Source organism: Erinaceus europaeus, chromosome 15, assembly GCF_950295315.1.
Source record: "Erinaceus europaeus chromosome 15, mEriEur2.1, whole genome shotgun sequence".
In the NCBI taxonomy this organism is placed as follows: domain Eukaryota; kingdom Metazoa; phylum Chordata; class Mammalia; order Eulipotyphla; family Erinaceidae; genus Erinaceus; species Erinaceus europaeus.
Window position 1 is genome coordinate 8,585,880 of NC_080176.1, and position 27,736 is coordinate 8,613,615.

General features: G+C 45.4%; 1 protein-coding gene across 1 annotated transcript in view; it reads right to left on the minus strand.

Moving 5' to 3' along the window:
- Nucleotides 1-1,354: 1,354 nt before the first annotated feature.
- LCMT1 (leucine carboxyl methyltransferase 1) overlaps nucleotides 1,355-27,736 on the minus strand; it is a 52,658-nt gene continuing 26,276 nt past the window's right edge. Inside the window, exons 6-11 of the mRNA XM_007526628.3 lie at nucleotides 24,371-24,473; nucleotides 19,567-19,687; nucleotides 13,332-13,433; nucleotides 10,471-10,562; nucleotides 7,171-7,268; nucleotides 1,355-1,568 (exon numbers count right to left, since the gene is read on the minus strand). Coding sequence (XP_007526690.1) covers nucleotides 1,546-1,568; nucleotides 7,171-7,268; nucleotides 10,471-10,562; nucleotides 13,332-13,433; nucleotides 19,567-19,687; nucleotides 24,371-24,473 — 539 coding nt within the window. The 3' untranslated portion in view covers nucleotides 1,355-1,545. The remainder of the gene's footprint in view (nucleotides 1,569-7,170; nucleotides 7,269-10,470; nucleotides 10,563-13,331; nucleotides 13,434-19,566; nucleotides 19,688-24,370; nucleotides 24,474-27,736) is intronic.

A 27,736-nucleotide genomic window follows, 5' to 3' on the forward strand; every position in this document is an offset into this window, starting at 1 on the left:
CACTTATTCCCATGCAGCTCTGGAGGTCAGAAATCAGGTTCCCTGGGCTCAAAGTTCCGATAACCACAAGGCTGGATCCCTCTGGAGCCTCTCAAGAGATTCTGTTTTCTTGTCCCATTTCAGCACCTAGTGGTCACCTCTATTTCTTGGCATTGGTCCCTTCTTCCTTCTCCAAAACAGACTGGGGTTTCTAAGCAGTTTCCACTTCTGGCATTAATCTTCCTTCTCCAACTCTGGCCCTCCTACCTTCCCTTACAAGGACTCTTAGGATTACAACAGACTCACCTGGGTGCTTCTAAATATTGTCACCATTTCAAGATCCTTAACTTAATCACATCTACAAGGTCCCCCCCCCCAAAGAAACCCTCCCTCCCACCCCCGGTTTTTTTATTTTCCCTTTTGTTGCCCTTGTTGTTTTTCATTGTTGTTGTAGTTATTATTGTTGTTGATATTGATGTCGTCATTGTTGGACAGGACAGAGAGAAATGGAGAGAGGAGGGGAAGACAGAGAGGGGAAGAGAAAGACAGACACCTGCAGACCTGCTTCACCGCTTGTGAAGCGACTCCCCTGCAGGTGGGGAGCCGGGGGCTCAAACCCAGATCCTTATGCCGGTCCCTGCGCTTTGTGCCACCTGCGCTTAACCCACTGCTCTACCGCCCGACTCCCCCCCTCCACACACTTTTTTTTTGTCATATAAAGTAACATATTCACAGATCCAGGAGATCAGGAGTGGATATGTTAGGGGCCACACAATGACCAAAAAGGAAGAGCAATGAAGGCCAGTCCATCAAGGGCAGAAACAGGAGTGGAGAAGAGTTCCGGCATCTGGTGGAGATCAAGGGTCAAGGTATCAAGTGCAAGGTCAAGTGCTGAAAGGGATTGGGGGGACGTAGTTCCCTGGGGGCTGGGTGGAATGAAAGGTCATGAGCTGAGCTTCCCCAAAGGGAACAGGCCATGGTTAAAAGTGGGGCTGGGGGAGTCAGGCAGTAGCACAGTGGGTTAAGTGCAGATGGCGCGAAGCACAAGGACCAGCTGAAGGATCCCGGTTTAAGACCCCGACTCCCCACCTGCAAGGGAGTCGTTTCACAAGCGGTGAAGCAGGTCTGCAGGTGTCTGTCTCTCCCCCTCTCTGTCTTCCCCTCCTCTCTCCATTTCTCTCTGTCCTATCTGGCAACAATGACATCAACAAAAACAATAATAACCACAACAATGATAAAAACAACAAAGGCAACAAAAAAGGAAAATAAATAATTTTTTTAAAGTGGGGTTGGGGGGGCTTTGCAGTGATGTAGGGGTAAACTCTGGCCCACCTGGGCAAAAGGAGAATAGGCAGCAGACAGCCAGCACACAGGCTAACAGCAACCAAGATTTATTCAAACAACAACAGGGAAACAGGAACAGGGGCTGCAAGCCCAGCGAACAAGGTCCTCAGAGCGCTGTTGAGACGGGCAGGGAAGGGTTAGCCACCACTCAGGAGACTCAGTCTGTCGGTTCCAGGAAGGTTAGTGGCTTCAGCTTCTGGCTCAGTGCGAGCCTTGGACTGATTAATAAGTTATCTCCTTCAAACCTGAGGAGAGGAAACACAAGCACTGTAGAGTGTGTCAGGGTTTAGAGCTGAGGAAAACAGATGGTAGGTGGGGGTGGAGGTGTGTGGGGGGATGTGCGGTCCTGCAGGGCCCAGGGCCCACAGCGACTGGCTCTGGGCCACAGTCCACACAGCTGAGCACTGTGATTCTGGCCTCCAGCTTTGTGAGATGCGGTCTCACAAGGCAACCAGAGGTGGGCTGAGACTGTGTTTGTGGGTCACTTTAAAGGGATTAAGAAGGCATTATGGGCTGTCCACAGTCAAGGCCGAAAAATCTCTTTTAAGTGCTGAACTTTGAGCGAAAGCACAGTCTTTCACCATACCGTACAAATACGGATGACACTGCAAAGCAGTCACACAGGAAGCCCCTTACATGAAAGTGGTCAATGTATTACCACCACAGAGAAAGCTAGAAAGGGTGGTCCGGGAGGTGGCACAATGGATAAAGCATCGGACTCTCAAGCATGAGGTCCTGAGTTTGATCCCCAGCAGCACATGTGCCAGAGTGATGTCTGGCTCTTTCTCACTCTCCTTCTATCTTTCTCATTAATAAATAAATAAAATCTTTTTAAAAAGAGAGAGAGAGAGAGACAGAGAGAGAGAAGCTAGAAAGGGACTGGGTGGTGGCACACCTGGGTGAGTGCACATAACAATGTGCAAGGACCCAGGTTCAAGCCCCTAGTCCCCACGTGCAGGGGGAAAGCTTTGCAAGTGGTGAAACCGTGTCTGTCTTTCTTCCTCTCCATCTCCCCTTACCCTCTTGACTTCTGGCTGTCTCTATCCAATAAATAAGTAAAGATAATTTTTAAAAATTTCAATAGTAATTAAAAATAAAAAGAAGCTAGAAATAACTCAACTGTGTGATAACTGGCCTACGTTTCTAAAGGTATGGGGAAGCTAAGTAAATTTGAACAGAGCCTCATGCCAGAATCTTAAAAATCCTTCAAGTTGTGCCCACTGAATCATTTACCAGGATGAAGTGCTTATGAAACTATGCTGAAAAGATCAGGAACCAAAATTACACATAGCTTCAGCTCTACTAAAAACCAAAAAAAAAAGGTTAGAAAATGGAAGTGGGATGGGACAAGGGAAATAGCATAATGGTTATGTAAACACTCTCATGCCTGAGGCTCCAAAGTCCCCTGCACCACGATAAGGCACAGCTGAGCAGTGCTCTGGTGTTTCTCAGAGAGAGAGAGAGAGAGAGAGAGAGAGGGAGAGAGCCTGCATCTCTCTCAAAAATACAATAAATATTTTTTTTTAAAAAATAAGAAAGAAATGGAAACGAGAAAAATCAAGCCAAAAAATTTTTTGGCTTTTTTGTTTTATTTATTTATTTATTTTTACCAGAGCAGTGTTCTGCTCTGGCTTATGGTGGTGTGGAGGTATTGAACCTGGGACTTTGGAGCCTCAGGCATGAGAGTCACTTTGCATAACCATTATGCTCCCATCCTCCCGTATCACCAAACTCAGTGGCCAGTCACCTAACTCAAGTTGGACGTGCTAAGATCGACCCAGTCTGGAAAAGAGAAATTTCCCACGAGTGGTCATCCCACTTCCGTTTATCTTGTCCATCTCCAAAACTCTCTCCCTTTACACTGTCTGAACTGGAAGACGCTTTGAAGAGGGTTAAACCGGGAACAGCTGCTGGCTATGATAACATCACCCCAGAACTCATTCTTAACCTGGGTCCCGCGGCAAAGAAGTGGCTCGCTTCATTCCTGTCCCACATCTTGGAATCTGAGTCTATGCCCAAAGTTTGGCGTCATGCGAAGATAATAGCAGTTTTGAAACCAAAGAAAGACCCAACACTGGCCGGCAGCTATAGACCAATTTCTCTCCTCTCCGTGTGTTACAAACTCCTTGAGAGGCTGCTTCTGTCACGTATTTCTCATCTTACAGAGAGATTCCTATCACCCGCCCAGGCTGGTTTCCACCCAGGAAGATCTACCTGCGAACAAGCCCTGGCCCTCTCAACTTACATTGAATATGGATTCCAGAAGAATTTAAAGACGGGTGCTGTCTTTGTTGATCTCACAGCAGCCTATGACACGGTCTGGCACCGTGGTCTCCTAGTCAAGATCTCAAGATGCCTGCCTCCATGGGTGGTCAACACTATATCGTTTCTTCTCCAAAACAGAAGATTCCGGGTGCATCTGGGTGACAAGTCTAGCAGATGGAGACTTGTCTCAAGTGGCCTCCCCCAGGGCTCTGTTCTGGCTCCTACGCTATTTAATATTTACATCAATGACCTCCCAGAAACTTCTTCAAGGAAGTTCATCTACGCTGATGACATCTGCTGTGCAACTCAGGCATCAAAGTTCGACATTCTCGAGGAAACACTCACGAAAGACATGTCTCTGAGATCTGATTACTGTAAAAAATGGCGACTAATCCCTAGCACTGCAAAAACGGTATCATCTGTTTTCCATCTACACCATGCCTCGGCCTTGTGTGACCTTAATGTGCAGCTTGGCGATACGAGAATCCGGCATGAAGCCCAGCCAGTCTATCTTGGCGTTACTCTCGATCGCACTCTGTCATTTCACAAACATCTCATAAAAACTGCAGCAAAGGTGGGCGTGAGGAATAACATCATTGCAAGACTGGCCAGCTCCTCATGGGGCGCCAGCGCTTCCACACTACGATCATCATCTCTGGCATTATGCTATTCCACTGCAGAATACTGTGCCCCAGTATGGTTCCGTAGCCCCCATGTCCACTTGGTCGATTCCAAATTATATTCCTCCATGAGGATCATTTCTGGAACCATCCGTTCCACCCCGGTTCCATGGCTGCCAGTTCTTAGCAACATCGCCCTGCCAGATATTCGTCGGGATGCGGCATCATCTAAGTTCATTTCCCACGTCTACGCTTGACCGGACCTGCCAATATACACGGATATCTTCGCCCACCCTGTCCAACGCTTGACGTCTCGTCACCCAATCTGGTCCCCTATGCCTACACTGAACTTCTCTGTTCCAGTCTCTTGGAAACAGAGTTGGCAGTCAGCTGAGGTAAAGAACAAACAACTCATCACAGACCCCTGCGAGCGTCAACCCGGCTTTGACCTAGCACGTTATGATTGGGCCCTCCTCCATCGCTATCGAACAGGCCATGGCCGGTGCGCCGCTATGTTCCACTGCTGGGGAGCCAGAGACGACCCGAACTGCCCCTGCGGCTCCAGACAGACTATGACCCACACAGTCAACGACTGCCACCTCTCCAGATTCAAAGGAGGTCTCGAAACTTGACATCAGGCTCAACCTGACGCTGTTGACTGGCTACGGAAGAAGGGCAAACGCTAGAAGAAGAACCATTATGCTATCTCCTGCGACCACATAGTAAGTCATTTTTTAAATGTGAGACAACCTCAGGAGGATTTTGCAGGCTGAACTGCAGAGCTGGATAAAATTTCAGTCTAATGGAATGATACGCCTAAGAGGGCAGATTAATAGGCAGCCCTTGTGTCAACCTGGCATTTTCACACGGGCGACAGCCTCGGCCTCTGCCAAGTTCTTTGCTTTGTATGGCACCCTGCCCAAGGTCATATGTCACTCAGGCATGTCTGTGGGATGCTGTAGGATCTCCTGCAGCTTGAAAGGCAGTTACTGTATGAAAGGCCAGAATCTACAATGGTCCCCAGAGGGCTGGAGACCTCCCAGGAGAAGCAAGGCCAACACAGGGTAGGTGTAGAGAAAGCACTGGATCAAGACCAAGGTGATGAGGAATAAGGCAACATAGTTGTGCTCTCCCCAGGGGCCTGTTCTGCCAGGCAACTCCAGCATAACGATGTGGGGGTGGGGGGCGGAGAGAGGGGAGCTGGGTGGGGGCAGACAGCTTAATGGTTAAGCAAGCAGACTCATGCACAAGGCTCCAAAGTCACAGGTTCAATCACCCGTACCACCATAAGCCAGAGCTGAGCAGTCTTCTAGTGGATGGAGGGAGGGAGGGAGAGGGAGGGAGGGAGAGGGAGAGAGAGAGAGAGAGAGACTGAGAGAGAGGAACTCAACCTTCAACTGCACGAGTCTGTGAGAGAGAATATCAGTGTTCAACATTTAGTAAACCTGATTACATATTGACTAAAAAAAAAAAAAAACAATCATTGGTTACTTATGTTAAGATTATTAAAGTTTGTTTAAAAAAACTTTACTTATCTTATTTCCCCTTTTGTTGCCTTTTTTATTGTTGTAGTTATTGTTATTGTTGTTGTTGGCTAGGACAGAGAGAAATGGAGAGAGGAGGGGAAGACAGAGAGGGGGAGAGAAACACACACACCTGCAGACCTGCTTCACCGCCTGTGAAGTGACTCCCCTGCAGGTGGGGAGCCGGGGGCTCGAACTGGGATCCACCATGTGTGCTTGACCCGCTGCACTATCGCCTGACTCCCTAATTTTGTTAAGATTAATACTATTAAAATTCTCAGAATCTTTTCCCTTCCGACTCAGAAAATTCCACTAAAGTAGTCTTCTAAAGTGAGTTGCTGGCTGGTTAAACTATTTTTGGTGAATGTCGTTTAGGTGGGGCCTGGGAGGTAGGGCAGTGCAGTGGCTAGAGCTCTGGACTTAAAAGCAGGAGGTCTCAAGTTTGATCCCCAGCACTGCCATGTGTCAGAGTGATGCTTTGGTTCTACGTATGGTCTGGTAAGTGGGGCAGTGGACTCTCCAGTATGAGGTCTCAAGTTCAATTCCCGGCATTGTACGTGTCAGAGTGATACTCTGACTCTCACTCTCCTTCTTCTCCTATTTCTGTACTACAGAAAAAAAAGGAAGGGGGGGGGGGGTCGGGCGGTAGCGCAGCGGGTTAAGCGCAAGGATCCCGGTTTGAGGCCCCGACTCCCCACCAGCAGGGAGTCGCTTCACAGGCAGGGAAGCAGGTCTGCAGGTGTCTGTCTTTCTCTCCCTCTGTCTGTCTTCCCCTCCTCTCTCCATTTCTCCCTGTCCTATCCAATAACGACGACATCAAGAACAACAATGATAATAACTACAATAAAACAACAAGGACAACAAAAGGGAATAAGTAAATAAATATTTTAAAAAGAAAGAAAAATGGTGGTGGAGAGGGAGAGAGAAAGAGAGGGGGAGGAGAGGAAAAAATAGACTGTAGGGAGAAGTCAGGTGGTGTTCCAGCGGGTTAAGCGCACGTGGCACAAAGCACAAGGACCGGCGTAAGGATCCCGGTTCAATCCCCCGGCTCCCCACCTGCAGGGGAGTCACTTCACAGGTGGTGAAGCAGGTCTGCAGGTGTCTGTCTTTCTCTCCCCCTCTCTGTCTTCCCCTCCTCTCTCCATTTCTCTCTGTCCTAGCCAACAACAACGACATCAATAACCACAACGTTAAACAACAAGGGCAACAAAAGGGAAAATAAATAAATAAATAGAAAAAAAATTTTTTTTAAATGAATCATTTAAAAAAAAAATAGACTGCAGGAACTCTCTGGATATGAACATGGATACACACCCAAATACATCTAGTTCCTTCTGTGACAAAAGTTATCTCACATCTTTCAGAAACAAGACCCCCCCATAAAAGGGGGGGGGCCCTGTCAGCAAGCGTACAAGTGTAAGGACTAAGGACGCACACACCTAGTTCGCTCCCTCCCTTGGTGGCCCAACATAGGCAGTAATGCTGCATGAGCTGCTCCAGCAGCTCCATCTCATCCAGGAATTCCAGCGACTCTATTCTGTGGGGAGAAAGAAGACACAACAGCGTGAGCATACAGTCACGGGAAAGCCGACGACCAGTAGTTCCGGGTACTAAGTGAAATGGAGCCGGTTACCATAGATACGGCCCAACAGCAAATGATAAACTAGAAAAAATGTCTGCAGTGCAAATGTTGAAAGGTCGCTTGCTTTGGTGCATGAAGAGCTGTGGCACAAAGATGGGTAAAATATAAGTTCTCCAGAAATGGACGGGGGTAGGGGGAGGTGGAGGGAGAGATTCAGTCTCATTTAAGAGAAGAGAAGTATAAGTTAAAATGCAAGATATGGGAGTCGGGCGGTAGTGCAGTGGGTTAAGCGCACGTGGCACAAAGAGTAAAGCGCAAAGACCGGCATAAGGATCCCGGTTTGAGCCCCCCACTCCCCACCTACAGGGGAGTCACTTCACAAGCAGTGAAGCAGTGAAGCAGGTCTGCAGGTGTCTCTCCTTCTCTCCTCCTCTCTCCATTACTCTCTATCCTATCCAACAACAATGACATCAATAATAACTACAACAATAAAAAAAAAAAAACAAGGACAACAAAAGGGAATAAATAAATAAATAAATATACAAAAAAAGTTAAAAAAAAAAAGATACTTATGGTCTGGGAGGTGGCACAATGGATAAAGCATCAGACTCTCAAGCATGAGGTCCTGCGGTCAATCCCCGGCAGCACATGTACCAGAGTGATGTCTGGTTCTTTCTCTCTCCTCCTATCTTTCTCATGAATAAATAATATCTTTAAAAAAAATACAAGATATTCTTTCAATTGTCAAACTGGAAGAAAAAAAAAATAAATAAATAAGGTTAAACACTTGCCCAAAGCCATGGAGAACTATACTGACCTGAACTACTAACAGATTAAAAAAATGATACACCCTCTTTGGAGCGTGACTGAATGAATCTTTACCCATGTTTAAAATGAACACCCTTCTATTTAACAATTCTGCTTTAAAAAATTTACCCTCTTATGGTCCGGGACATGGTGCAGTGAATAAAGCACTGGGCTCTCAAACATGAGGTCCCAAGTTTAATCCTCAGCACCGGATCCATCACTGGTTCTCTCTTACACGTTTATTAATAGATAACAAACTCTAAAAAGAATTTATACTCAGAACAGAGGAGACAACTGCATAGTGAAGGATAGAATTAGATTGTCAGTGAACTTCATATCTCATATACATTTGATTTTGAATGATGCATACCACTGCAGTGCAGTACTGTGAAGAGAGAGGAAGGAATATAATCTGTGTTTATGTGTATGTAGACCGATGACTTATAGAAAATATTGAACTGGTAATGGCAGGGGGGAGGAGACACTAATAGGAAAAATGATTTAGAAATGATTTGAAGAAGTCAATGCCATCCCCCTGTCCCTGCCTCTTTCCCAATGGGGAGAGAGGAGAGACTAATTTGAGAAGCGTGCGTCACTTATTAATAAGAAAGATAGGGAGAGAGAGAGAGAGAACCAGTCGGCCCTCTGGTACATGTGCTGCCAGGGATTGAACTCGGGACCTCATGCTTGAGAGTCCAGTGCTTTATACATGGTGCCACCTCCTGGCCCACAGTGGTAAGGTTCTCTCCAGTGTTTTACAGGAAGATGAAAATTAAGATACCACAAACCAAATGCCCAGCTGCAGACATTACTTTGTTTTTGTATTTAAATATTTTCATTTATTTGTCATGGGATAGAGACAGAAATAGAGAGGGGAAAGGGTGATAGAGAGGGAAAGAAATAAGAGAAACCTGCAACCACTTCACCGCTCCTGAAGCTTTCCCCCTGCAGGTGGGAACCAAGGCTTGAACCTGGGTCCTTGCGCAGTGTAATTTGAGTGCTTAACCAGGTGTGCCGCTGCCTGGCCCCCCAACATTACTTTGTAATTAATATTATTAATACATCTAAATAGCAATAAATATAAGTAGTAAGCATGTCATCCATATCCTCTAACACCTCAGTGCTTTGATATACCAAGATACAGACAAGCTATTGCTAAAGTTTTTTTAAAGGAGGGTGATTTACAGACCGGTATGTGTGATATTAACCTACCTACTCAGAGGAAAGGAATCTCTCAATATCAGCAGTTATCTTTATCTACACATAGAAAAAGAAAAACACTCCAACTAATTAACACCAACTCTCTCTCTGGAGGGTGAGGCTAGAGCTAACTTTGTACTTCATGCACTTTATATGCCTTGAGAAGCGTTTTAGAGCAATCGCTTATGTATTTATTTATCTAATGAGAGAAAAGGACCAAAAGGGGGGGGAAATCTATGAAGCTTTTTTTTTCCCCCCCTAAAAGCACTTGGGCAATGCCATTTTCTCCCCCCTCTCAAAAACACAGGGACTGGGCTGGGGAGACAGTAGGCTGTTATTTATGTAAGAAGACTCGGGCCTGAGGTTCTGAGGTCTCAGGTTTAATCCCGGGAGTCGGGCTGTAGCGCAGCGGGTTAAGCGCACGTGGCGCAAAGCACAAGGACCAGCATAAGGATCCCGGTTCCAGCCCCAGCTCCTCACCTGCAGGGGAGTCGCTTCACAGGCAGTGAAGCAGGTCTGCAGGTGTCTGTCTTTCTCTCCCCCTCTGTCTTCCCCTCCTCTCTCCATTTCTCTCTGTCCTGTCCAACAAAGACATCAGTAACAACCACAATAATAACTACAACAATAAAAAAAAAAACAAGGAAAACAAAAGGAAATAAATATTAATAAAAAAATAATAATAAAAAGGTTTAATCCCCAGCACCATCATAAACTAGAACTGGCAGTGTTCTGGCATAAAAGGAAGAAAGAAAGAAAGAAAGAAAGAAAGAAAGAAAGAAAGAAAGAAAGAAAGAAAGAAAGAGAGGGAGAAAGAATGAGAGAAAGAAAGAAAGAAAACCAAAAGACAAAACAAGCAAACAAAAAACAGGGATTATGCAAAATTTCCACTGCAGAAGTGACTCTGGGAATGCCCAGGTGCAATCGTTTATTCTGACAGAGACTATCTGTTTCTGGCAGAAGCCCTATCTCAATAGCTAATGAGTTACTCTCAAGGTCCGATTGATGTTTATTCGATATTAGCAGGTTAACTTATTTAAAAAAAGAAAAAAGCCTGTGAGGGATTTGGGTTCTGTCTTTATAGTTAAGGGTACATGCAACAATGCCTTTGGGTCACAGTTCATCTCCATGCAGGCCACACCTGGAGACTCACCTGCTCACTTCAGCTCGTGGTAATCTGCTGTACAATTCCATCATGTTGACAGCTGATGCTGTTTCCCACCCACTGGACAGCATCCGTTCTTTCTGAAATGGACAATGGGAAGAAACGGGGAAACTACAAGACACTGTCTACAAATTCGAGACAAAATAGTTTCTTTTAACAAACGTCCATTCTAGTTCGTATGTGTCATCTTTTCTCTTCCTAGTCTCCAATTTCCTACACAGAACAGAACACCACTCTACCAAGGGAGTAAAAAACACTTAAAAATAAGCAAAGTTTGTGTGGTCCAGGAGGTGGCACAATGGATAAAGCATCGGACTCTCAAGCATGAGTTCAATCCCCGGCAGCACATGCACCAGAGTGATTATCTGGCTCTTTCTCTCTCCCCCTATGTTTCTCATTAATAAATAAATAAAATCTTTAAAAAAAAAAAAAAAAAAAAGCAAAGTGGAGCTGGGTGGTGGCCAACCTGGTTGAGCACATATATTATAATGCACAAGGACCCAGGTTCAAAGCCCCTGGTCCCCACCTACAGGGGGAAAGATTTGCGAGTGGTGAAGCAGTGCTGCAGGTGTCTCTCTGTCTCTCTCCCTATCTCCCCATTCCTCTAAGGTCTCTCTGTAATAAGTAAATAAAGATAATAAATTTTTTTAAAAAAATAAGCAAAGTGTTTTATCAGTTTGACAGAAACTAGTAAAAATTAACCTATTAAAATGGGGGTAGTAGTGGAAAGTCTATCTTCTAGGGAGGGAAACACATTGTTTTTAAAAGAAAATAGGCATTGGGCCCTGATTTAAACACACCAACCATAAATTTTTTTAAAGATGTTATTTATTTATTAATGAGAAAGATAGGAGAGAGAGAAAGAACCAGACATCACTCTGGTACATGTGCTGTGAACTCAGGACCTCATGCTTGAGAGTCCAGTGCCTTAGCCACTGTGCCACCTCCCGGACCACCAACCATAAATATATATATTTTTTATTTTTTTATTTATTCCCTTTTGTTGCCCTTGTTGTTTTATTGTTGTAGTTATTATTGTTGTTGTCGTTGTTGGATAGGACAGAGAGAAATGAAGAGAGGGAGGGGAAGACAGAGAGGAGGAGAGAAAGACAGACACCTGCAGACCTGCTTCACCGCCTGTGAAGCGACTCCCCTGCAGGTGGGGAGCCAGGCTTCGAACCAGGATCCTTATGCTGGTCCTTGTGCTTTGCGCCACCTGCGCTTAACCCGCTGCGCTACAGCCCGACTCCCACCATAAATATTTTTAAAAACAACCAAAGAGGGGCCAGATGGTGGCGCACCTAGTTGAACACATGTATTACAGTGCACAAGGACCTGGGTTCGAGCCCCCGGGCCCCACCTGCAGGGGGAAAGCTTTATGAGTGGTGAAGCAGGGCTGCAGGTGTCTCTCTGTCTCTCTCCCTCTCTATCACCCCCTTCCCTCTTGATTTCTGTCTCTATCCAATAAATAAAGATAAAAAAAAGTATAAAATAAAAAAAAAGAAAACTGAGTAAGAAAGGGTGTTAGGGGTGGAGGTAGATAACATAATGGTTATGCAAAGAGGCACTCGTGTCTGAGGCTGCAAAGTCCCATGTTCAACCCCCCGCACTACCATAAGCCAGAGCTGAGCAGTGCTCTGGTAAAAAAGAAAGAAAAAAAAGGGGGGGGGGGTGAGGGGAGTGTTAGGTGCTGGAACCAATCTGTAAGGGATCATCACTATCCTGAGAAGAAAGTTCTTCTTGGTAGAGATTCATATGTAAGCCTTTGTGGGGGGACTGGTATACTGCCTGGAATTCGCCTTAACCTACTCACGACACCAGCAAAACATAGGCGGTAGACACTATAAATAAACACTACCACCAAAACGCAAGTATCGAGCCTGACTGACGGGATATGCATACCGACTTTGCCCGTTCCTTCTGTGTTTATTTGGAGAGAGGAGAGAACATCACCCAGAGTGAAAATAATGGGATTCAGAAAGTGCTCATTTGCTTTTTCCATAGCCAGATGCCAGAGCAGAGCCTGGATTTCCTTAACATGATGAACTGATGGTCAACAAGGAACCTAACTGTCTGCCTACGCAGCACCAAGAGAGCTTCTCAAAGTCTCTAAGTGAGGAAAACTTTCTTGTCCGGGTGAAGGGACAGGAAGACATCCCAGCCAGGGAGCGAACCCTGCAGCAGAACACAGAACTTGTACACGGGAGGCCTGGGGCTTGATCCCTGGGGTTGGTATCACATATGCCAAAGCCAAGCAGTTCATTTAAGAAAAAAGAGGATGGGAGTTGGGTGGTAGCACAGCGGGTTAAGTGCACGTGGCGCAAAGCGCAAGGAGTGGCATAAGGATCCCGGTTCGAGCCCCCGGCTCCCCACTTGTAAGGGAGTCGCTTCACAGGCGGTGAAGCAGGTCTGCAGGTGTCTGTCTTTCTGTCCCTCTGTCTTCCCCTCCTCTCTCCATTTCTCTCTGTCCTATCCAACAACAACGACATCAATAACAACAGTAATAACAACAATAAAACAAAGGCAACAAAAGGGAATAAATAAATTTTTAAAAATGAAATATTGCACCAAAGTAAACAACTCTGGGGGGGGGGAGAATACAGATCCAAGAAGGATGACAAAGGGCCTAGTGGGGGTTGTACTGTTATATGGAAAACTGGGAAATGCTATACATGTACAAACTATTGTATTTACTGTTGAATATAAAACATTAATTCCCCAATAAAGAAATAAAAAGAAAAGAAAAGAAAAGAAAAGAAAAAGAAAAAGAAAAAGAAAAAGAAAAAGAAAAAGAAAAAGAAAAAGAAAAAGAAAAAGAAAAAGGAGGAAGTCCCAGTTCCTCTGCTGACCTGTGACTCCAAGGACTTGCAGGTCTCCACACCGGCCAGGTCACACTGCCGCCTCCGCAGGTTTTCAATCATGATCTGCCCAAACCGGTCGTTCATGTTCACCTGGGAAGGCGAGTAAAAAGGAAAGCTGGACTTCACCATAAGGGGGTCTTTGTTTCTTAAAGATGTGAAATAGAACACGAACCTGTTTTGAACCCTTCAAGGAAGCGGGTCCTGAGTGCGGCACCCACATGGGACTGATGGGAGCCCTAACTAGTGATGCCCATCGAAGGAAGGGTCCGTCCACTGTAAGTGCCGAGTCTGTGCTCCAACAATTACTTGCTGGAAATCTGTCCGACAGATACACCCGCACGTGTATGTGTAAAGATACCTGGATGTTTACTGAGACCAGGCACTTACTAAGACCAATCTGGGGGAGTCAGGCGGTAGCATAGCAGGTTAAGTGCACCGTGGTGCAAAGTACAAGGACCAGTGTTAAGGGATCTGGTTCAAGCCCCCGGCTCCCCACCTGCAGGGGAGTCACTTCACAGGCGGTTGAGCAGGTCTGCAGGTGTCTGTCTTTCTCTCCCCGTCTTCCCCTCCACTCTCCATTTCTCTCTGTCCTATCCAACGACATCAATAACAACATCAATAACAACAACAATAAAACAAGGGAAACAAAAGGGAATAAATAAATATCTTTTAAAAAATTAAAAAAAAAAAAAACAGTGGTAACCTTCATCAGGTTCCAGATGCTAGCATGATGCCAACCTGACTTCCCTGGGTAGACGGCCCCACCAATATGTCCTGGAGCCCCACCTCCCCAGATCCCTGCCCCACTAGGGAAAGAGAGAGGCAGACTGGGAGTATGGACCTGTCAACACCCATGTTCAGCAGGGAAACAACTACAGAAGCCAGACTTTCTACTTTCTGCACCCCAAGATGACCCTGGGTCCATATTCCCCAGAGAGATAAAGAATAGCAAAGCTATCAGGGGAGGGGATGGGATACAGAGTTTTTGGTGGTGGGAGTTGTATGGAATTATACCCCTCTTATCCTATGGTCTTGTCAACATTTCTTATCAGTAAATAAAAAAATTAAAAAATAAAGTGGTAACCCTTCCTCCAAATCCTCTCCATTTGAAATTGAAAATCTGAGTATTACCTTGGGCTCCTCGAAACTTAACTAATTTAACCCCCTGTTGACTGGAAGCCCTACTAGTGACACAAGCGGCCAACACATGCTGTGTGTCATATGTATTCTATTATATCCCACAATCTTATAATAAAATAAGCTAGAGGGGGGGAAAAAAAGGTTATCAAGAAAGACAGCGACCTGAGAGGCGGTGCAGTGACTAGAGTGCTAGACTCACAACCATGGGCTTCTGAGTCGGTTCAATCCCTGGTTCCTCAGGAGCCAGAGTGATGCTCTGACCGGCTCTCTCCTCCTACTCCTTCTCTCTCATAAATACATAACTTGTTTATTTTAATTCTAAAAAGCAGAGTGGTGCTCTGCATCGCTCTCCATTCTCTCATCATCAGAGATCAATAAATCCTTAAAAAATATATAAAGAAGGGGGTCAGGCGGTAGCGCAGCAGGTTAAGCACACTTGGTGTGAAGTGCAAGGACCCACGTAAGGATCCCAGTTCAAGCCCCTGGCAGTTGCAGGAGGGTCACTTCACAGGCGATGAAGCAGGTCTGCAGGTTTCTATCTTTCTCTCCTCCTCTCTGTCTCCCCTCCTCTCTCCATTTCTCTGTCCTATCCAACAACATCAATAACAATAATAATAACCACAACAATGATTAAAAAAAAAAAAAAACACAAGGGCAATAAAAAGGAAAAAAATAGCCTCCAGGAGCAGTGGATTCATGGCGCAGTCACCAAGCCCCAGCAATAACCCTGGAGGCGGGGGGAACAATGTATAAAGAAAACCGAAAGAGAAAGTTTCCAAGGAATTCACATATATGTGTGTATATATATATTTATATATGTTTGTTTATTTATAATTCTTCATGTAAGTGAGTCCATGAAGCTCAAGCCCATTCAAGGGTCACGACATACGTCAAACTCAAAGAATGGCACACAGTAAGCCAACTGTAAGACCTGCTATCATTACTAAAATCATTACCCATGCTTTTAGCATTTCAGGCTACCAACTGGGAAATGATGTGAGGAAGTAATTAACACACACAAGGCTGCTGGTGCTGTTCTACTACTCAGAAATGACTGGATTGGGAGTTAGACTGTAGCTCAGTGGGTTAAGCACACGTGGTGTGAAGTGCAACGACCACTGTAAGGATCCTGGTTCGAGCCCCCAGCTCTCCACCTGCAGGGGAGTCGCTTCACAGGCGGTGAAGCAGGTCTGCAGGTGTCTGTCTTTCTCTCTCTCTCTCTGTCTTCTCCTCCTCTCTCCATTTCTCTCTGTCCTACCTAACAATGATGACATCAATAACAACAACAATAATAACTACAACAATAAAACAAGGGCAACAAAAGGGAAAATAAATTTAAAAAAAAAGAAATGAATGGATTAATTTAGATGTCTGGTGTTCGTGAAGTGAGGGTGGAGGATGAAACATGACTCATGTTAGGAGCAGCTGAGGTTGACATACTGAAAACTGGAACATTTTCAGGACTGCTCAGGGTCTCTGGTCTAAGGCCTGTCCCTCCGCCATCTCCATCTGTAAAGAATTAAGTGTTTGCTGAATAAGAGTATGTAAATGAAGCATCTTACATTTGAGATACGTAAGCATGTGGATGGTGAGATGGGGGCGGGGCAGTGGGTTAAGCTCACACGGCACAAGGACCGGCACATGGTCCCAGTTTGAGCCCCCCCACCTCGGCTCCCCACTTGCAGGGGGATCCCTTCACAAGGTCTGCAGGTGTCTTTCTCTCCACCTCTCTGTCTTCCCCTCCTCTCTCGATCTCTCTCTGTCCTATCAAACAACAAAAACAGCAATAACAACAACAACAAAAATAGAAAAAAGTAGCCTCCAGGAGAAGTGGATTCTTAATGTAGGCACTGAGCCCCAGCAATAACCTTGGAGGCAAGAAAAAAAGAAAAAAGAAAAAAAAAAAAAAGAGAGAGATGCATTTCCCCCCAGGTTTGGTATCCTAAAAGCAAAGGCAGGTTCCCAGAATTTAGTCACCAAAAAAAAAAAACTGGTGAGGAGACAGTTCCCATCAAATCCACCCATGCGGGCTGCAGATGGAGTCTGAGGAACGTCCCCAGTTAGAGAGAGGGAAAGTAGTTTACCAGCAAAGAACCACCCCCACTGGAACATGACTGGGACATGTGGTGGGGCCAGGGATGAGAAATAAAGGTCTAGATCTAAATCTGTCTAAGACTAGGTGACACTGGGCAAAGCCCTTTACTGCTCAGCCTGTAATAAAGGTGAAAAATAATATAAGACTTAAAAGACAGAGTAGCCACCATGTGTCTCCTCATGTGCCCAGCACTGAACAGAGGAATCTCATCAACTCCCTTCACATAAGAAGGTATTGTTATCACTTTTTTTTTTACATTTTCTATTCTTTTAAAATTTTTTCTAAATATTGATTTATTTATTCCCTTTTGTTGCCCTAGTTGTTTTATTGTTGTAATTGTTGTTAGATAGGACAGAGAGAAATGGTCTCCAGCCATAACAACCTGAACACGCCTGATCTCGTCTGATCTAGGACACAGAGAAACGGAGAGAGGAGGGGAAGACAGAGAGGAGAGAAAGACACCTGCAGACCTGCTTCACCACCTGTGAAGCGACTCCCCTGCAAGTGGGGAGCCGGGGGCTCGAACCGGGATCCTTATGCCGGTTCCTGCGCTTGGCGCCACGTGCACTTAACCCGCTGCGCTACCGCCCAACTCTCTTAATTTTTTTTTCTTTTTTTTGTTTTTACCAGAGCACTATTCAGCTCTGGCTTATGGCGGTGTGGGGGATTGAACCTGGGACTTGAGAGCCTCAGGTATGAAAGTCTCTTTGCATAACCATTATGCTATACCCCCACCCGACTCCCTTAATTTTTATTTATAAAAAGGAAACACCTGGGGCTGGTTGGTGGCACACCTGTTTAAGCGCACATTACAATGTGCAAGGACCTGGGTTCAAGCCCTCAGTCCCAACTGCAGGGGGAAAGCTTTATGAGTATGTCTCTTTCCTTCTCTATCTCGCCCTCCCCTCTTGATTTCTGGCTGTCTCATCCAATAAGTAAATAAAGATAATGAAACATTTAATAAATATACAAAAATAAAAAGGAAACACTGGCAAAACCATAGGATAAGAGGGGTACAACTCCACACAATTCCCACCACCAGAACTCCGTATCCCATCCCCTCCCCTGATAGCTTTCCTATTCTTTATCCCTCTGGGAGTATGGACCCAAGGTCATGGTAGGATGCAAAAGGTGGAGGAAGGTCTGGCTTCTGTAGTTGCTTCCTCGCTGAACATGGGTGTTGACAGGTCGATCTATACTCCCAGCCTGTTTTTTCTCTTTCCCTAATGGGGTGGGGCTCTGGGGAAGCAGGGCTCCAGGATACATTGGTGGGGTCATCTTATTTCCAAAACAAAGACCTAGGCTCCTTGTAGAGATTCCAGTAACACTGAATACCTACACGAGCCATAAAAGCTCATTTACTTCTCAAAACAACCCTGTGAGATGGGAACTACCAATCCCCCCGTTTTTTGTCTGTCTGTTGTGTTTCCAGGTCACTTAGCCAGAGCGTTCACTATATGGACTCTTGACCACCCCACAACGCCACCAAAGGTCACACAACCAGAAATTAGACCCTACAGCTCTCAGGTATGCTTCTTTCTGCGCCAGATCAGAAGCTGGAAGACAGACAGACCAACAGATCGACAGACAGACAGACAGCAACTAAATTCGGTCAGACTCAAATCAGACACTTCCAACTTCTGGAAAGCAAGGAGTTCGGGCAATCCTCAGCTTATATACTCACCCGGCTCTACTGGATGGGATGGAGTAGTGTTCACCCCCATGAAGTGGGACATGGCTGTCCAGTCTGTCACCTTCCCCACCAACCCACACTGACATCTAGTCAGCTTGCTCCCTGTGTGTCACCTGCACTGAGGACGGCCATGTCTACTCCATCCAAGTATACAACTCTGGTAAATAAATACAGTGATTAAAAAAAAAAACAAAACAAACAAAAAACCACCATGAACCACCCCACCTTCCGCACTCCATAATGATCTTGGGTCCATGTTCCCAGAGAATAAAGAATAGTGTTGGGCAGTTCGCCAGCTTCCCCCTGCTTAACTCTGTGGTCTATTTACATAACCACTGTTACCTAAGCACAGTGGTTTAATCCCCACTGGTTCATACTCTTTTTGCTCCGCCCCCTCTCCCAGGCACACTCTGATTTCCACTCTCTCTACGTCACATCCTGTTTCCACCCTACTTGGTGAGTATAAATACAGCTGCTCTTCTGATTAAACACATTTGGGATTGCCTTCCGGCTCCGAGAGTACCAGAGTCTCTCTCCTGGACCTTGCCTGGCAGGAGTTCCAGATCCCTCTCCCACACAGCAGCCTAGGTTGGCTCCAGTTGAGTTCTCTCCAACCCAGAGAGCACTTGCTCGGGGGGGAAAAGCACCTCAGGCTCTCCCAGCAGAATAGGAAAGCTTCCAATGGAGGGAATAGGACACAGAACTCTGGTAGTGGGAATTGTACCCCTGTTATCCTATAGTCTTGTCAATCATTATTAAATCAATAAAAAAAAAATGAACTCCCAAAAAAGCTTTTAATAAAAAATAACTCCAGGAGGGCTGGGCTAAGTGCACATAGTACGAAGTGCAAGGACCAATGGAAGGATCCTGGTTCGAGCCCCGGCTCCCCAATTGCAGGGGGGTTGCTTCACAAGCAGTGAAGCACATCTGCAGGTGTCTGTCTTTCTCTCCCCCTGTCTTCCCCTCCTCTCTCCATTTCTCTCTGTCCTATCCAACAACAGCAACAAAAGAAAAAAGATGGCCGCCAGGAGCAGTGGATTCATAGTGCAGGTAGCAAGCCCCAGTGAACCCTGGAGGGAAAAAAAAAAACAAAAAACAAAAGAAACCTTAAAAAAAAAAAAAGGCTGAGATAACAGATCCAAGACCTGGTTGAAAGTCGGCAGGAAGACAAGAAATCAGAACCACGGGGACTGATGGATCAAGGAGAAATGTGAATGGCCGGAAACAGAAGCAGGGGAGTAAGTGGCAGCCCCCTGGAGGGAAGCCTGCACAGGAGTCCTCGTGCTCTCTCTCACCTGCTCATAGTTTATGAACATGGCAGTGTCAAAGCTGCTCGAGGCCCATTTGAGGAGGTTTGCAGACTGCTCCGGGGTCATGTAGACCAGTACACATTCCGCGATCAGGAGTGTCGGCAATCTTGAGAGAAGAAGAAAAAAAAAAGGGTTTATAAATATGTCTCCTTCAAACAAGGACTGTTTAACTGTACATATGCTGCAGAACTGGCAGCCCAGTTCCCTCTAGAAAAACCCAGGGGGGATCCACGGGGGAGTCTCTCCCCCCTCTCTCCATTTCTCTCTGTCCCATCCAACATCAGTGACATCAATAACAACAATAATAATAAATACAGCAACAATAAAGAACAAGGGCATCAAAAGGGAAAATAAATATTAAAATATAATAATAATAGTAATAAAGAAAAACCCAGGAGCACTGAACAGGCACGCCGTCAATCCATGCAGCAATGCAGATGCAATTCCATCACGACCCAAAATTTTGCACTGAAAGCGTGAGCAGTGAGCCAGGGAATATTTAACTTAACTGGCTAACGGAAATGTGCTGTCAACTGCACAAATGACTGCAATTCTCCCCTGGCATACACCTTTCCATGGCAATGGAACAATGCCTTTAAGAATGACTTGTAGGAAAAATTAATTAATTAATTAATTAATTAAATAAAAAAAATGAAATGTAGGGAGTCGGGCAGTAGCGCAGCGGGTTAAGCACAGGTGTCTCAAAGTGCAAGGACCGGCGTAAGGATCCCGGTTCGAGCCCCCAGCTCCCTACCTGCAGGTGAGTGGCTTTACAAGCGGTGAAGCAGGGTCTGCAGGTGTCTGTCTTTCTCTCCCCCCTCTGTCTTCCCCTCCTCTCTCCATTTCTCTCTGTCCTATCCAACAATGCTGACATCAATAACAGCAACAATAATAACCACAACAATACAAACAAGGGCAACAAAAGGGAATAAATAAATATATATATTTTAATTTTAGAAAAAAGAGAGAGAGAATGAAATGTAGCAGAAGGTGGCGCACCTGGTTAAGAGCACTCATTAAAGAATGAAATGTAGGGGCTGGCTGGTGAGCGCACTGGGTTAAGTGCAAAGACTGGCACGATGATCCGTTTGAGCCCCGGTTCCCCACCTGCGGGGTGGGGGGGGTGGGGGGGTCCGCTTCACAGGCAGAAGCAGGTCTGCAGGTGTCTATCTTTCTCGCCCCCCTCTCTATCTTCCCCATCTCACTCAATTTCTCTCTGTCCTATCTAACAATAACAGTAACTGCAACAACAACAATGGAAAAGAGATGGCCTCCAGGAGCAGTGGATTCATGGTGCAGGCACCGAGCCCCAGCGATAACCCTGGAGGCAAAAAAAAAAAAAATGTATTCCCTTGTCTAGGACTCTGGGTTAGCTCAGTCACAGGACCTGCTCTGGCCAATAAAATGTGATACCAACAGAGGCTGGGAATCCCCCCCCCCCCCCCAGGCACTGGCATCCGCTCTCCCGCTGCACTTGGAAACCAGAAACCACTAGCTTGCTGTAGGAGAGAAGGCCCTGTGTATGGGGATGAGGCATCCTGGCTGATAGTCAGCCCCCAGCTGACCTGCCCACTAGCCACACCTGAGGAAACCCCAGAGATTATCAATCAGCTACGCCTGCCCACCTGCAGAACAGCTCCTTGCTAAGCTCTGCCCCAATTATCAGAAATTGGGGGAAACTCAGCAACTAACACAGGAGCTGTTTTCTTTTCTTTTTCTTTCTTTTTCTTTTTTTAGATATTGCTGGGCTCGATGCCTATATCATGAATCCACTGCTCCTGGAGGCCATTTTTTTCCCATTTTTGTTGCCCTTGTTGTTTATCGTCATTGCTATTATCATTGTAGTCGTTATTATTGGGTAGGACAGAGAGAAATCAAGAGAGGAGGGGAAGACAGAGGGGGGAGAGAAAGAAAGACACCTGCAGACCCGCTTCATTGCCTGTAAAGCGACTCCCCTGCAGGTGGGGAGCTGGGAGTTCCAACCGAATGCTTCTGCCAGTCCTTGCGCCATGTGCACTTAACCCACTGCGCTACTGCCCAGCCCCCTGGAGCTGTTTTTATAAGAAAAATGAAAAAGAGTTAAATGAAAGCAAATAGCTAGCAAGCAAGTCATTCAGAAGAACGTGTTCTAGCCAGGGAGCTCATGAGGATGACGGGCTAGAATTGCATTCTGTGTGAAAGCTACCCAGGCAGGAGTGATCCATCAGATGCCCCCCCACCACACATTTCCTCAGAGCTGCTGGCACAAGAATCATCAAGAAGTCAGTTGTCATTTGATGTCTAGTGTATTTCTCTCACATAATAGGAGTCATTTTGCCTGTGGCTCTGTAGGGAGCACACACAGTAACTTCTCAACTACCCAGATGAATGAGTAAATGGATTGATGTATACATAAACAACTTACTCAGATTATTATTATTATTATTATTATTATTACCTCCAGGGTTATCACTGCAGCTCAGCACCAGCAATACAAATCCACTGCTCCTGGTGGCCTTTTTTAAAATTTTATTTTATTTTTATTGGATAGGACAGAGAGAAATTGGGAGAGGAGGGGGAGACAGACACCTGCAGCTCCTGTTGTAAAGCACCCACACACACACACAGGTGGGGAGCCAGGGGCTCAAACCACAAGGGGATCCTTGTCCTGCTAGCTTTAACCCACTGCACCACTTCCCAGGCCCCCTCATATGCATAGCTAAAGATGTATTTGATTTCTTTTTGAAAGTTCCAAAACTATGTATAGAATGTTAGAAAAAAAAAAACATATGTAAAGTTTCTGACAAAAAATAAAGTGAACTGAAACACTTTCAAATTTTTATTTATTTATTTGTGTGTGCGTGTGTGTGTGTGTAAGAAAGAGAGAGAAAGAGAGAGAGAGAGAGGGAGAGGGAGAGAGAGAGAGAGAAAGCATAGCACCACTTTGATCACATGCACTATTAGAGATCAAACCTGGATTTTAAGCTGGCAAAGCAACTCTCAATGCAGCCTATGGAGTCAGACCCCTTCCTTTCTCCCTGAGTGCTGGCTGGGCTTAACTGTGAGCCACCTCATCAAGAATGACAGGCACTTTACCATGCCCTCGGTCTTGGGATTGATGCCTGTCACTGAACAAAAGCATAATGACACTGGAGGAAACTCTTATGGATGGCTGTGCTGCCTCTGCCTGCCTCTCTCCCCGTCTATGTCTCCCTCTCTCTCTCTCTGTCTCTTTCTGTCTCCAGGATAGAAAGATTGAGGGAAACAAATCGACCAGCAGTGGTAGCACAGTGTATCCATGTGTAGGAACACACAAGTAAAATCACTTATATAGAATAACAGAGAGACTAACTGACAGACTGAAATAAAAGGCGACACATCATTCTCTAGGGGAAAAAAAATTAAGGTGATCATCAGGATTAGGAATTATTATTTATTTATTTGCGTTCTAGGAACCAGCTTCAACACACTTTTCCCATGATATCCCGTTTCTTTGATCTGCCTGGTCATTTTCTCCATTGCCCTCCCCCAACCTTTTTTTTCTTCTCAAGGTGTGATCCATTGCCTATTCTTCTAAAGCACTTAGAAAAATAGTGATTCTCTATATATTCTGGGTGGTAATTCTTTTTTTAAAAAAAGATTTTATTTATTTATTAATGAGAAAGATAGGAGAAAGAACCAGACATCACTCTGGCACATGTGCTGCCGGGGATCAAACTCAGGACCTCATGCTTGAGAGTCCAAAGCTTTATCACTGCGCCACCTCCCGGACCACTCTGGGTGCTTATTCTAACAGTTTGCACTTATATGCTTCTTTGTGTGTGTGTGGAGCTCGAGTCCTCTGCCTGCACAGTATGACCACTCTGGGTTGCTACTTCACTCAGCTAGAGAAAGGGGGAGACAGGCAGAGTATCACAGCACCTCCTTTGTGGTGCTGGGGCTTTCTGGGTGAACCATCTCTCCAGCTCCTAGTTCTGTTTCTAGGCAAACCCTCGTCTGCTTCCACACCACGTATTAGGTGTCAGTATGTGACACGAGCAATACAGGTGGTTCTGTTATGAAAACAGACTTGAGAAAAACTAGTTCTTGAGGGCCAGGTGGTGGCGCACCTGGTTAAGTACACACTACGGTGCTCAAGGACCCAGGTTCAAGCCCCTGGTCCCCACCTGCAGGGGGAAAGGTTTTTGAGTGGTGAAACAGATCTGCAAGTGTCTCTCTGTTTCTTTCCCTCTCTAGCTCCCCATCCCCTCTCAATTTCTCTCTGTTTCTAGCCAATAAAACAAAACAAAACAGGGAGAGGACATAAACAGAAACACTACTCTCTCTCTCTCTCTCTCTCTCTCTTTTGTTGCCAGGGTTACTACTGGGGCTTGGTGCCTGCACTATGAATCCACTGCTCCTGGAGGTTATTTTTTTCCCTTTTGTTGCCCTTGTTGATTATTGTTGTTGTTATTGCTGCTGTTGGTGGTGGACAGGACAGAGAGAGAAGGGGAAATAGAGGGGGAGAGAAAGATAGACACCTGCAGACCTGCTTCACCACCTGTGAAATGACCCCCCTGCAGGTGGGGAGCCAGGGGCTCCAACCAGGATCCTTATGCCGGTCCTTGCACTTTGTGCCACGTGCGCTTAACGCTGCACTACCGCCTGGCCCCCAGAAACAGTATTTCTTAAGGGACTCTGAAAAAACTACTAGAAACAGTAATGAAATAGAAAAAAATCACAGGATGAAAAATGGGACACAGGTATCAGGCTGCACTTTCCACCAGTCTTATCTCCTATTAGCGGGTAAAAGGTTAAAAAGAGATCTCACTGTGTATTCATGTTACATTTCTTTAGTTTCTTTTCCAGCTCCGGGATATCTCGGAGGTCTGCTCCAATAACGGCGTATCTCGCCGAGTCCAGCGTGTGTCCATCTGTGAGCACAAGAAGAGATGAGGGTTTCAACGGAAATTAATCAGGGGGCGGTTTCAATGGGTGTGGCTTTTGAGAAATCAAACCGACTATATTTCTCCATGATAAAAATAAATACATGCTCACTATATAAGCACTTGGTGGTGGGACTGGGTGGTGGCACAGCTGATTGAGCACACACGTTACAGTGCACAAGGACCCAGGTTTGAGCCCCCGGTCCCCACCTGCAGGGGGAAAGCTTCATAAGCGGCGAAGCAGGTCTGCAGGTCTGTGTCTGTCTCTCTCTCTCCCCCATCTCCATCTCCTCTCTATTTCTGACTATCTCTAACCAATAAATTAATAAAGATAATTTTAAAAGATTCTTATAAAAAATAACTGGTAGTTATGAGCTAGGAAGGAGGGGCAGGTAAATGGGGCAATGGGGCCAGCTGTATGGAGGTCAGAAGTAGACTTTTCAGTGCTGGTGAATTTTCATTATGCAAGTCTGAAGCTTATGTTACATAATTAAACACTTTTTAAAAAAAAAGTGTGAGTCTTGGGGACTGTAGCACACATAGTGTGAAGGACAAGCGCACATAGTGTGAAGGACAAGGACCCGTGCAAGAATACTGGTTCGAGCCCCTGGATTCCCATCTACAGAAAGCAGGTATGCAGGTGTCCATCTTTCTCTCCCCCTCTCTCTAATTCCCCCTCCTCTCTCAATTTCTCTCTGTTCTATCCAACAGTAACAAAATAGTAACAGCAACGACTGGAAAAAATGGCCGCCAGGAGCAGTGGATTCTCAGGGCAGGCACCCAGCCCCAGCAATAACCCTGGAGGCAAAATAATAATAATAATAATAATAAAAATAATAAAAAGTGTGAGTGTTAAATCTCTGAAGCTCACTGTCCTGACCTGTGGATTGGGGCTCATGATTCATCCCCAGTGGGGTGAAGAAAAGGATAATTAATGTGGAAACAGTATTTTAAAATAAGAGAGGGGCCAACATAATAGCTCACTAGGATAGTGCGCTGCTTTGCACTTATACAGCCCAGGCTCGAGCCTGGCTACCATCTCAATGGAAGAAGCTGCAGTGCTGTGGTCTCTTTCACACTGTCTCTCTGCCTTGCGGTCTCTTAAGTTAAAAAAAAAAAAAGTACATTATCATTACAAAATTTATTAGGAATCAGGGCTGGAAGACAGCTCAGCAAACAGAGTGCATGCCTTCTGTCTCTCTTCCCTCTTTGTTCTAAAAAATAGAGAATGAAGGAGTGAGGCTGGAGAGAATGCTCACAGGTAGAATCATTTATATGTGAGGTCTTGGATTCACTTCCTGACACTAAATTAAAAAAAAATAAATCCCATAAGACACAGTGAAAAAATATTTAAAACCATACCCTTCGAAGATAACTATTAGCATTTTGGCATGTAGTATTTCAGACTTCTCCCCACACTCTAAAGCTGAGCTGCGTACAGTTGTCCTCAAGGTCTGGCAGCTGAGTCACCCGGATGGTTTATTAACTGACTCTACCCACTCCACCCCAACCCACCCCCTGAGTTTCTGATTTCAGATCATCTTTCAGAAGCAGGACTCGTATTTTGAGCAAGTTCCCAGATGGTGTGGTGTTGCTTCGGCTAATCTAGGGCTAAATTTTTTCTTTTTAAGATTTATTTTCTTATGTATTAATGAAAGAGAGGGGACATCAACGTATCATTCTGGCACGTGGGAAGTGAAGGATAAAACTCAGGACCTCATTCTTGAGAGTCCAATGCTTTATCCACTGTTCCACCTCCAGGATCTTGGACTAAGTTTTAGAAGTTGGCATGAGACTGACAGGCATTAAAGTTAGGTAGTGGGTATGTGGAAGTTCAGTCTGTACAAAACCAGTATTTTTGAACATGCCTAGAAACTTTTTTTTTTTTTTAATTCTTTATTGGCTAGAGACAGTCACAAATTGAGAGGGAAGGGAGTGACAGAGAGGGAGAGAGACAGAGAGACACCGACAGCCCTGCTTCACCACTTGCACAGCTTTCCTGCTAGAGGTGGGGACTGGGGGCTCAAAGCTGGGTCTTGAGCATTGTAACGTGTGCCCTCAACCAGGTGCGCCACCACCTGGCCCCGGCTGGAAACATTTTCAACTAAAAGTTAAAAACTAAGATTACAGTAAATAAAAAATAAATAAATAAAAAAGGAAAGGAGAGGAAAAGAAAAGAAAAAAGAAAGAAAGAAAGAAAGAAAGAAAGAAAGAAAGAAAGAAAGAAAGAAAGAAAAGGAAAAAAAAAGGGGGCCGGGTGGTGGCGCACCTGGTTGAGTACACATGTTATAAGGACCTGGGTTCGAGACCCCTGTCCCCACCTGCAGGGGGAAAGCTTTGCCAGTGGTAAAGCAGTGTTGCAGGTGTCTCTCTGTCTCTCCCTCTCTCTCACACCCTTCTATCTCAATTTCTGGCTGTCTCTATCCAATAAATAAAATAAAGATAATAAAAATAAAAATGCTTTTTAAAAAGGGAAAAAGGAAAGAAAAAAGGGAGGGGAGGGGAGGGGAGGGGAGGGGAGGGGAGGGAAAGGAGGTGCTGGGCTATTTACCACAGCACTGCTGACCCAGCCTCCTCAAGGACACAAGACATGGAAGAAGTCAGATGCCCACCAGCCTTCTTGCTCACTCAGTCTCCCTTGGCTTCGAGAATTCGGAAAAAAGGCTAACAGAGAGCATATGGGCAGGCTCTCCCTTATGATCCTGATAATCCTACTTGGCCAATTCAAAGTACATTTGGCCACAAACCAAGAGCTAAAATAAACAAACCCTCTTCAAGCCTGCAAAACATTCAAACAGTCAAGCACCAAAGGACCAGTCTTAGAGAAGCCCACAGTGAGTCTTGAGGAGGCTGCAGTGCACAGGTGGGGAGACAAAACAGGGAACAGCCGTCTGCCCTACAATGAACCACAATGAAAAACTATAGAGGGCAAGACTGAAAATTCATCTCCATGAGACATGAACAAAATTTAAATAGAAAGGGCTCATAGAAAACTGAAAAGCAGGAAAAAATATAAATAAATGAAAGAAAATGGGAAATTCACCTTACTAGGTGGTGGTGCACCTAGTAAGGTGAATGCGTTACAATGTGTTAAGGACCCAGGTTCAAGGCCCCCCAGCCCCCATCTGCAAGGGGAAGCTTCACAAGCTTTCATAAGCAGGGCTGCAGGTATCTGTCTCCCCCTTTCCTCTCAATTTCTCTGTCTCTATCCAAAATAAATAAATCAATAATTTAAAAAAAAATGGGAAAGG